General features: G+C 56.8%; 1 protein-coding gene across 1 annotated transcript; it reads left to right on the forward strand.

Annotated features, from left to right (window-relative positions):
• Positions 1-1,169: 1,169 nt before the first annotated feature.
• Positions 1,170-2,464, forward strand: TMEM121 (transmembrane protein 121; the record flags this gene model as incomplete). The annotated part of the gene is made up of 1 exon (XM_079699848.1): positions 1,170-2,464. The coding sequence occupies one exon, from the start codon at positions 1,170-1,172 to the stop codon at positions 2,124-2,126; it is 957 nt and encodes a 318-aa protein (XP_079555974.1). The 3' UTR covers positions 2,127-2,464.
• Between the last annotated feature and the right edge of the window lie 8,592 nt (positions 2,465-11,056).

The following is an 11,056-nucleotide window of genomic DNA, read 5'->3' on the forward strand; positions in this document are numbered from 1 at the left end:
CGGGTGGGTGAGGGCTCAGGGCCTCCATCGTCCCCCAGGTGTGAACGGGCACAGGTGTGGGGACCCGCAGGCTGCAGCAGGACTCTGACCAGCACAGCCATGACAGCCAGTGCCAGGGGAGTGAGAGGGGTGCAGGGGGCCCTGGGACCCAAAGCAGGCCCAGGTGGGCGTTAGCGGAGGGCAGGCTTCCTGAGATTGCCCCCAAGGGCGGGGGGAGGGAGTGGCAGGGGGACCACCCCTTCATGGTGAGCAGGGCGGCGTGGGTGAGCTGGCGCCAGGGCTGGGGGAATGTACACGGCAGGAGTCGCAGCCAGGGCAGTAGGGAGCCACGGTGGGAGCAGGGCAGAGACTGGTCCACATGCCCTGTGAACGGTGGACCGGAGGGGAGACTGAGTCTGCCGAGGCGGGGAGGGAAGATGCAGGGGCTGCGAGGCAGGGGTTGGGAGGCACGGAGAGGCTTTTGGGATGGAATCCGCAGGCCTTGGATGACTCTCAGTCCTGGATCAGGAAACCTGTCCAGAGCTCCGGCTCCTCCGGCCTTCCCTGAGCGCGCAGAGCAGAGAGCGCAGGCCCGCCTTCCGCCCAGTGCGGCGCCGGGAGCGAGGACGCCCGAGCTCCCGCGGGAACGGCCACGGGACGGAACCCCGGGCCTGCGGCGCAGGCCGCCAGAGCCGGAGGGACGGCGGCGTGGGCCCAGCAGGGACAAACCTCCGGGTCCCCGGGGACGCGCGCGCGGCGGGGAGAAGGCACTTCCGTTCCATTTCCTCCCCGGCGGTGGCGGGAACGAGGTCTCGGGTCTCAGGTGGGGCTGCGGCGCCCCCTGGAGGCCCCGCTCTGGCTCGCGGCCTCCCGTGCGCACATCGGCGCGTGCGTGCGGCCGAGGCCCGGGGCCCCGAGTGGGGACAGCGCCCCTCGCGGGAAGCACGTCGCCGGGGTGGGAGAGGCCGCCCCCTCCGCATCCTGACTCTATCTGCTCTGATCTCCTCAGATTCTGAGCTCGCCAGCCGGGAGCAGCGGCGCCCTGGGGGCGGCTGGACAGGCCCCGCGCCATGCCCAAGGGCTGAGCGCCGCCGCCGCCGCCGCCGCCGCCGCCGCCGCCGCCGCCGCAGGGCCTCGTCCCGCCTAGCGTGGGGCTGCGCGCGCCCAGGTCGGGGCCCCGGCGGCCGACCATGGTGCTGCCGCCCCCGGACCGGCGCCACGTGTGCCTGACCACGCTGGTGATCATGGGCAGCATGGCGGTCATGGACGCGTACCTGGTGGAGCAGAACCAGGGACCGCGCAAGATCGGCGTGTGCATCATCGTGTTGGTGGGCGACGTGTGCTTCCTGCTGGTGCTGCGCTACGTGGCCGTGTGGGTAGGCGCCGAGGTGCGCACGGCCAAGCGCGGCTACGCCATGATCCTCTGGTTCCTGTACATCTTCGTGCTGGAGATCAAGCTCTACTTCATCTTCCAGAACTACAAGGCGGCGCGGCGCGGCGCGGCCGACCCGGTGGCGCGCAAGGCGCTGACGCTGCTGCTGTCGGTGTGCGTGCCCGGCCTCTTCCTGCTGCTCGTGGCGCTCGACCGCATGGAGTATGTGCGCACCTTCCGGAAGCGCGAGGACCTGCGCGGCCGCCTCTTCTGGGTGGCGCTGGACCTGCTGGACCTGTTGGACATGCAGGCCAACCTGTGGGAGCCGCCGCGTACCGGGCTGCCCCTCTGGGCCGAGGGCCTCACCTTCTTCTACTGCTACATGCTGCTGCTGGTGCTGCCGTGCGTGGCGCTCAGCGAGGTCAGCATGCAGGGCGAGCACATCGCGCCGCAGAAGATGATGCTCTACCCGGTGCTCAGCCTCGCCACCGTCAACGTGGTGGCCGTGCTGGCGCGCGCTGCCAACATGGCTGTCTTCCGCGACAGCCGCGTCTCGGCCATCTTCGTGGGCAAGAACGTGGTGGCGCTCGCCACCAAGGCCTGCACCTTCCTGGAGTACCGCCGCCAGGTGCGCGACTTCCCGCCACCCGCGCTGACTCTGGAGCTGCAGCCCCCAGCCCCCCAGCGCAACTCGGTGCCGCCGCACGCGCCGCTGCACGGCCAGCCGGGCCGCCCCCACGGGCCCTCGCCCACGCGAGACGCCCTGGACACGTGACAGGGGCCACCCCGGGGCGCTGAGACGCGTGGCGGCAGGCGCGCGGTTTGCATGGGATGGGGTGGGGGCGGGCTCCCAATGGGGCTAGGTGCGGAGAGTGCCCGAACCCGGGGGCGGGGGGACCCCCGGCCGCTTCTTCATCTCAGGAATCCTTCGGACCACGGACCTCAGCCCCTGCTCGACCAGTCCGCCCAGCGTGGGCGCCGGTGTGTAAGGCCTGAGCCAGAGCGGGAAGGGCCCCACCTCCGCCTGCTGGGGTCCCTGGGTGGGGCCTCTGGCACAGAGTTTGGGACTAAGGAGGCCTCTGTCATTTTAAAGACTCTTGTTTACAGTTTTGTATGGAACGTGGCACTGCTCTGCCTGTTTGATGCGTCCAGTCTCTTGATAGCTGCGGAGGGGCGCCTGAGGGGCGGGGTGTGAGCGAGTGACGCTGGGCGGCTGGGCCGGTCCACTTCTGTCCTGTCCTGGTCTCTCTGGGCAGTCAGACGGGGACGGCAGGGAGGACCCGTGGGAGAGTGGGTCTCAGGGGCCCTAGGGGCCCGCTCCCTCTCCCGACGGTCTCTTTTGGGTTCCTGCCTCTTCCCGGAGGAGCCCCTTGCTGGCCCTTGGGTCTCCGCCTAGCGATGGGGCCGTTGCTGTGGGGTTGTCTTGGCTGTGAGGTCCCGTGTCCCGGTGTCAGAGGCGGGAACTTGGCGCACTCCCAGGGCAGAGAAGACGGCTCTGGGCTCACGGAGCCCCAGGCTCACCCGTCCTCCTGGGCCTCAGCGCTGGTCCGCGCCTCCCACCTCTGCCTCCACTGGCCTCCGCGGCCCTGCAGCGCCAGGCACACTGGTCCTGACTTGGTTTAATGGGCCATGTGCCCTGCCCCCCGACTTTGAGGACCTCCGAATGAGGCCCAGGCCGGCACCCACCGTTTTCATGACCGGGGCTGTTGTCTGGCTCGTGGCCCGAGGTGTCTGCCCTCTGGGTTTGCCTTGAGAACAAGATGGGGACGTCCCAGCCTGCCCTTCCCTGGCTTCCTGAGGTGGTCTGTGATGGCCAGAAGTGACAGCAGCGCCACCCAGCTGGTGCCCGTCTGTCATCCCCTCACTCAGCAGCTCACAGCTCCTGTCATCTCAAAAACAGCATCCAAATTCGGGAAGGAGAGGGCGGGGACTCCTTTCGGGCTTCCCCTGTTGGTAGCGAAGTCCCTCTCAGAAGCCCCCAGTGTGGGCCCCTCAGGGGCCCTGGGCCACAGCTGGTTCCATGATGGCCGTGTTCTGAGGGCTGGCCTCGGGGCTGGGGTACTTGCCTCGTTGGGTCTGGGGTCTGACAGCCCGGGATGCCAGCGGAAGACGAGGCCCCTGGGTTTGAGGCCGAGGACCTTGCCCTCTTCCCCGGAGTGAGGGCCTCCGCGTCCTCCTTCCTCCTCCCGGAATGGGGGCTCAGACGCACCTCACCTGCTGTGGTGGCACCAGGCAGAGTCTGCCCCTGCACGACGCAGCTCGGTCCCTCAAGACGAAAACACATTCGAACTCCTGACCCGTCTTCTTCCGTTCCAAAGCACGTTCACTTTTTCTGTAGGAAAATAGCTTCATCATAGTAAAAACCCAGCTTGGCAAAATCGAACTCCCTCATATTAAGTAATAGCTAAACTTCACATCATCCGATTCATTTTGTCCAGTAATGCGGTGGAGACCCAGTTAGTGATAAGCCCAGAACAGAAGCCACCACCATCATCGCCCCTGTTAGGATGGCCGCCACGTCATCTGCTCTCTGGGGACCCTTTTGCTGATGGCCCAGGTGGAGGAGGGATGGGACACCGCAGTGTTGCACGGCCTCTCGTGGCTGAAGCGTGAGTGGCTTAATCTGGCAAAAACAAGGTAACTGCCAGTTCACCGGAGAAAGACCAAGGAAAAGACCCCTCAGTCAGAGCGTCTGAGGCTGGGCGCTGCCCGAGGGGTTCAGACTGGCGGTGGGAGCGCACGTGTGTCAGCTGGGTCAGCACGTAGGGCGCCCGGGGCAGACTTCTCCCAGGGAGACAGCTGGAGGTGGGGTCGCACCAGGGGGCTGAGAGCAGAATGGCAGCGGTTCGGAGGGGGTGTGTTGGTCCGGGTTCTGTGCAGAGACAGAGCCAGTGGGAGAGACACAGAACAGAAGAGACCCTTTATGAACGTCGGCTCACGCAGCCGTGGGGGCCGAGCGGGCCCATGACCTGCCAGCTGCGGGCTGGGGACCAGGAGGACGGCGCTGTCGTTCAGTCTGAGTCCGAAGGTCCACGAAGCAGGAGCACGGATGTCCGAGGGCAGTAGAAGGTGGACGTCCCAGCTCAGGCAGAGGCGAACCCACCTCCCGTCCCCCCGTCCCCCCTCCTCTCTCTAGGCCTCCAGGATTGGGTGAGGCCCACTGCACGGGGGAGGCCATCTGCTTACACCCTCAGTGACACACCCAGGAATAGTCTCACATGCTGCCTGGGCGTCCTGTGGCCCAGCCCGCTTGACACATCAAATGAAGCATCACAGGTGGGGACGGGGCTTGGACAGCCGAGGGGTGGGAGGAATGGCAGAGAGGGGGCTGGGAGGATGAGGAGGGAGGTCAAGACAGGTGAGGAAGATGCCTGCTGGGTTTGCGGGCAGGGCATTGACGTGGACGCCCAGTAGCTGCCCCGTGGCCACTCCTTCATGGTGACCAGACCGGAATTTGCTTGGGGGTCGCCCCGTGCCTATCAGCCCAGTGGTCAGCGTGGAATCGACTCCTTCCTCACTGGTGCTGGGTCATGGAGGAAGGCCTGCTGACCTGACTGTGGACTCGTCTATGTCCCCCCAGGGAGGCACAAAACTGGAGAGGAGGGTGATTAGATGACATGGATGTTCCTGTCACTCCCACGTGAGTCTGGAAGGTTGTCCAGGCTGCTGGTCCATCCCAGCCCACTGGGGACCCACGTCCCTCCCGTCTCCTGGCTCCTCTGTGAGTCCTGATGCTCCGTCCAGGTTCTCAGCTGAGGCACAGACAAGGCACTGAAGACCTCGAAAGGGGACGCTTGTAGGATCACTTTGCGTGGTTCTCAGAAGCTGGCACAAGACACCTGGCTCACACCCCACTGTCCTGAATTTGGACATGTGGGTCCACAGGGAAAGGGTACTCGGGTGTCCAGACGAAATTCTTCTGCTGTGAAGGAACGGGGGCCACTTATATCTCCAAAAGAGCAGCACCTTTTAACTTTACTAGATTTTTCAGTATTTTTTTTTCCCTCTAAAGCATCTGTCCTCACTTACGTTCTCACTAGCAGAATATGAGCGTTGCGGTTTCTCCACCCCTAACGCAGGTGGTAGTGTTAGTCTCGCCCATGTGATGGGGCTGGGATAGCGAGTTACCTTCACATTTCCTTGATTATTCACGAGGTTGATCATCTTCTCACATCTCCATGGAGCATTCGTGGTCCCTCTTCCGTGAATTTTGCATATTCTGTTTTTCTATTCGATTGTCTTTCTCTTATTAGTTCGGAGGCATCCTGTGTAGATTCTGGTCACAATCTTCTTTTTTTTTTTTTTTCCCTTCTTTTTTTGGCCACACTGTGTGGCATGTGGGATCTTCTCTGACCAGAGATCGAACCCTGGAAACGCAGAGTCTTAACCACTGGACTATCAGGGAAGACCCACAATCTTTTTTTTTAAATGGACAACAGTGCAGAGAATTGGGGAGATCATCACCTTTGGTTCATGATATGCTCCCTTCACTGGTCCACGCTGGGTGTCGTTATTTACACAGTCAGTTCTTTAATTTGTTATTTTAAATCATGGAGGCACCTGCAAACCCACCACCCAAACCAAAGCTGGAGTCTCGACAATGACTGCATTTCACCGAGGGCCCCCACCTGTCCCTGCCGCGTTCACGGGAGGCACCTTCACCCTGAGACCTGGGAGCGCCTTTCCTTTGTTTCCATTTTGTGCAGATTTATCAAATCGATATGTATTTCTGAATGCATATTTTGGTTTCAGTTGTTTTTAATGTTATGGAAAGGGTGTCATTCTATATATATTCTTTGGAGATACGTTTCACTCCACGTTTTACTAAGATTCATCTATACTTCCGCGTGTCTGGTAATTCATTCTGTGTGCCAGTGAAAGACCCTTATGTGAATGTTCCACGCTCTCCCATCCCGTCCCCATCGATGGATATTTGGATCTTCCAGATTACTGCCACCGTGAGCTGTGCTGCTGTGACTGCTCCTGTGTGTGCATCTCTCATACGTGCAAAGGAATTTCCCTGGGGTATGTACTCAGGAGTAAAACTGCTGGGACACAGGTTAGGGGCTGTAAACCTTCTCCAGGTGATGCCACACGGTTTTTCAACAGGGCTGAGTCAAGTAAGCCCTGCAGTCTCTCCCACGCTTGGTGCTTTTGCATCCAGCGTGGCTGTTAACGTTTTCACATCAGCCCAATCCCTGCTTCTTTGTCTGTGATCTTTGCTTTTTCTCTGCAAGTTTATAGAGTTGGTCTTTTTTTTTTTTTTTTTTTTTGTGGTACACGGGCCTCTCACTGCTGTGGCCTCTCCCGTTGCGGAGCACAGGCTCCGGACGCGCAGGCTCAGCGACCATGGCTCACGGGCCCAGCCGCTCCGCGGCATGTGGGATCCTCCCAGACCGGGGCACGAACCCGTGTCCCCTGCATCGGCAGGCGGACTCTCAACCACTGCGCCACCAGGGAAGCCCTAGAGTTGGTCTTTGATAGGCTTGAATCCCCTGCGACGTGTCCAATGTGGAGTCCTGCTTCTCACCCTCATCTTCCTAAGTCCTGGGAATCGAGGGGAGGTGTCAGGTTTGGGAAAGCCATTGCCACTAGTTCTGCCGGCTGAACCGTCTGTTGGTTTTGGGCGTAGGTGGTCTGCTGGAACCTCACAGGCAATTGTGTCACTCTCCTGTACTTCTGTCACCGTTGCCGTGCACATTTTCATGCTAAGTTGGTAACAGGTTCGGTCTTCTTGGTTCCTTTGTTACCGTGTTTCTCTTTATCACGAGTCATCCTTTTTGACTTACGTTCCATTCTGCCTGATAGAATTGTGCCACCAGCTTTGCTTTGGTTTGTGTTTTTATGGTGTATGTTTTCCCACCCTTTATTCTCAAACCCTCTGCTGTGGACTGAATGTCTGTGTCCCCCCTGCCCAAATCCACTTGTTGAAGCCCTGCCCCAGTGGGATGGTATTTGGAGGTGGGGCTGTTGGGAGTTGATTAAGGTTAGAAAAGGTCATGAGGGTGGGGTCCTATGATGGGATTAGTGCCCTGATAAGAGGGAGGGACCATGGCTCTCCCCACCACATGAGGACACAGCGGCATCTGCAAGCCAGGAAGAGGGTCCTCATCAGGACCTGGCCGCGCTGGCACCTTGATCTGGGACTTGAAGCCTCCAGGACTGGGAGACATAAATGTCTGCTGTTTGAAGCCCCCAGTCTGTGGTGCTTTGTTATAGTGACCCCGAGCTGACTAAGACACTCGGCACAGTTTTGTTTCAAAAGTGGACTTTGTTGTTTACATGCTGCTTGAAAAGACGAGCTTAATCCATATGCATTTACTGTGAATTCTGTTATATTTGGACCTCTTTCTACCATCTCATTTTATGTGTTTGTCATCTTTTTTTTTTTTTTTTTTTTAAACCCTCTCCCCTCTCCATCCCCGGTCCTTTGGATCAGTCACATTTTCCACCATACTTTTTATCCTCTGGAGGTTTGGCAAGTAGAATTAAAAAAAAAATTCTTCTGTAATTCACCGTTGAATGTTTTTAAGGGTAAAACATTTTATTCACTGACTTTAAAATTGTGGTAAAATATACATAACATAAAATTGACCATTGCTAACCTTTTTAAGGTGGATGCCACTCTGCTCACGTGGCATTAAGTACACTCGTATGGTTGTGAGACCATCACCACCCTCCATCCCCAGAACTGTTCTCATCTCGTAAAACTGAAACTCTGTCCCCATTAAACAGTCCCTCCCCACCTCCTCCCCCAGCCCCGGGCCCCCACCATCCTTTCTGTTTCTGTGAATTTGACTCTTCTAGGGAACTCGTATGAGTGAAATCACACGGGATTTGTCCTTCTGGGACTGGTTTGTTCCATTCAATGCCCTCCAGGCTCGTCCGCACTGAGGCCTGTGTCAGGATTGCCATCCTTTTGAAGGCTGAGTAATATTCCATCTTACTAATGGACGTTGCACTATAGGATGTTCTGTGCACTTAACTTGAAATTTTTCTCTCTTTTTTAAAAAATATGTTATTGGAGTATAGTTGATTTACAATGTTGTGTTAGTTTCAGGTGTACAGCAAGGTGATTCAGATATATATATATATATATATATATATATATATATATATATATATATCCATTCTTTTTCAGATTCTTTTCCCATCTAGGTTATTACAGAATATTGAGTAGAGTTCCCTGTGCTATACAGTAGGTCCTTATTAGTTATCTGTTTTATACAGAGGAGTGTGTATATGTCCATCCCAATCTCCTAATTTATCACTTCCCCCACGTTTCCCCTTTGGTAACAATAGTTTGATTTTGAGATCTGTGAGTCTGTTTCTGTTTTGTAAATAAGTTCATTTTTATTAGATTCTACATATAAGTGCTATCATTTGAAATTTCTATTTCTCTGTCTGACTTACTTCACTCAGTATGATCATCTCCAGGTCCGTCCATGTTGCTGCAAATGGCACTGTTTTGTTCTTTTTTTATGGCTGTGTGATACTCCATCATATGAACAGACTGAGCACTATTGAATGTTCTGTGCACTTAACTTGAACTTGTTCTAACAGGTTTACAGTAAGTGTCTCTGTCCTTCCCTGTGGAGCATCAAGATGTTAGCCTCTAAGTCCCCTTGGACCCCTCTCCCCTCAACTAATTGTTGTCTAGACTTTCGGTTTACTTTTTTTTTTTTTTTTTCTGTATGCGGGCCTCTCACTGTTGTGGCCTCTCCCGCTGCGGAGCACAGGCTCCGGACGCGCAGGCTCAGCAGCCATGGCTCACAGTCCCAGCCGCTCTGCGGCATGTGGGATCTTCCCAGACCGTGGCACGAACCCGTGTCCCCTGCATCGGCAGGCGGACTCTCAACCACTGCGCCGCCAGGGAAGCTCTGGGTTTACTTTTAAAATGCAAAATGCCGTGTTCTTTCACTGTGAGTTGGTAATTAATTTTATCCACCGGGTCCACCTGGCCTCCCGAGGAAGAACGTTCTGAGGTTCCTCCCCGGGCTGCCAGCCATCCTGGGGCCACATCCCCACGCGGGCCGAGCCTCCTGTGCTGGAAAGAAGGCCCCTTCTTCACACTTCTCCTCCTGCTGGAATGTGCGCGTGGTGGCAGGTTGGAGAGCCGTGGGGTCACCTGCATCCGCTCGCCCGCCCGCTGCGTGTCTGACCTGGTCGGTGGAGGGCGGTGTGAGCTCTGCTCGCCGTGGACTCTGCTCACGTGAGCCATGCCAGTGACTTTTCCTTGTGGTCACACAGCTGAATTTTGTCATAGTGGACCCAAAACGGGTTTGGGGTGGAAATTCTCTTAGCTCTCGTGTGTCTGGACATGTGTCTTCTTGCTCCATTTAAGTGACACTTCGTGGCAGTTAAGTCTGCCGGGTCCCGTGTCCCTGGCCTTCCTGTACTAACAGGCTGGAAATGGACGTCTCCAAGCCCCACCGGCTTAGCCGTGTGACAGTTCTGGCCAAAAGAATGAAGGTGGTTGTCGCTTCCCAAGTTCAGAAGTGACTCAGAATGCCTGGTGGTTTCTTGACCTTGCACATCTGGGCTGAATATCCTCTGCTGTCTGTCCCCTGGTCCTCTGTTCTTGGACATGCCCCCATCCTGCCGCCCCCAGGTACTGAGTCTTTCTGGTGCTGCGGTGGAAGGTGGGTTGCTGTGTGTTTTCCCTGCTGCTGACTTAGATTTCAGCTTTGACTGGATCACCGGGTCTCTGCCGTTTCAGATCTTGGCTGTGGCACTCCAAGCCGGGCGACCTGGGCACCTGGCTTCTGTTTCCTGGTCTGTAAGCTGGGGTCCTGCGAGGATCAAACCGGGTGACCCCGTAGCCCATCCAGGACAGGGCCTGGCGCGTGGAAGCAGCCGGGTAGGTGTTTGCCCTCCTTGTCCGTATTCCTATTTTAATGGGGTTTTGGGAGAGTATGTTTGTAAGTGCACAGGATCAATGCTTTATGTTTCACTGGAAGTCTCAAAAAAAAAAAAAAAGCTCCACCTTTCATTAAATTGAAAAGAAATAGTGCAGCTGAAATAATAAATACACTGTGGAAGGGACGGAGCATAGAAGTGTACGTGATAACACTTGCTTTGACTAAACCTGGGTGGAGAAACCAGATCTCTTGCTGAAATTCGGTTCTGCAGGATTTCACTAGGGAAAGTTGTTCTTGACAATCATCATGGCCGGGAAAGTGACAGAAGACACAGTGGTGATGTTTGATCCAGTTGAACCTCGGCCCGTGAATCAAGCCTTCACTGTAAAATTTATGTGGAAAAGATTCTTTATTCATTCTTTATGAAATGAGGCAGAAAACGGAGGACATCGGGAATGGTTTGCCCACAGCGGAGCTCGGGGACTTTCCACCCACCTCACGGCTGTTCGTTCCAGGAAATGTGTTCTTCCTGGGGTTTGATGGCCCTTGGTGCTCACATGGTGGTGAAAGCTCACGAATGACTTGCAGGACGACTGTAGGTTATTGCACGAGACTGCTGGTTCCTCACCCGAGGGGTCGCAGACCTGCGCTGGGCTGTGGCCTGCAGGGGACACTCTGCAGCGCCGGGCATGAGAGCTCGGCTGCGTGTGCGGGTGCATCGCAGGTCCCTGTGTCTGTGGCGCTGAGGATGGGCCGACGTTCACTTCCTAGGAGGAGAGGCTGTGAGCCTGTGGGGAGACAGGTGTCACGCCTATGGATGCCAGCGTGGGTGCAGCGGAGAGCA

Source organism: Hyperoodon ampullatus (genome assembly GCF_949752795.1).
Source record: "Hyperoodon ampullatus genome assembly, chromosome: 3".
In the NCBI taxonomy this organism is placed as follows: domain Eukaryota; kingdom Metazoa; phylum Chordata; class Mammalia; order Artiodactyla; family Ziphiidae; genus Hyperoodon; species Hyperoodon ampullatus.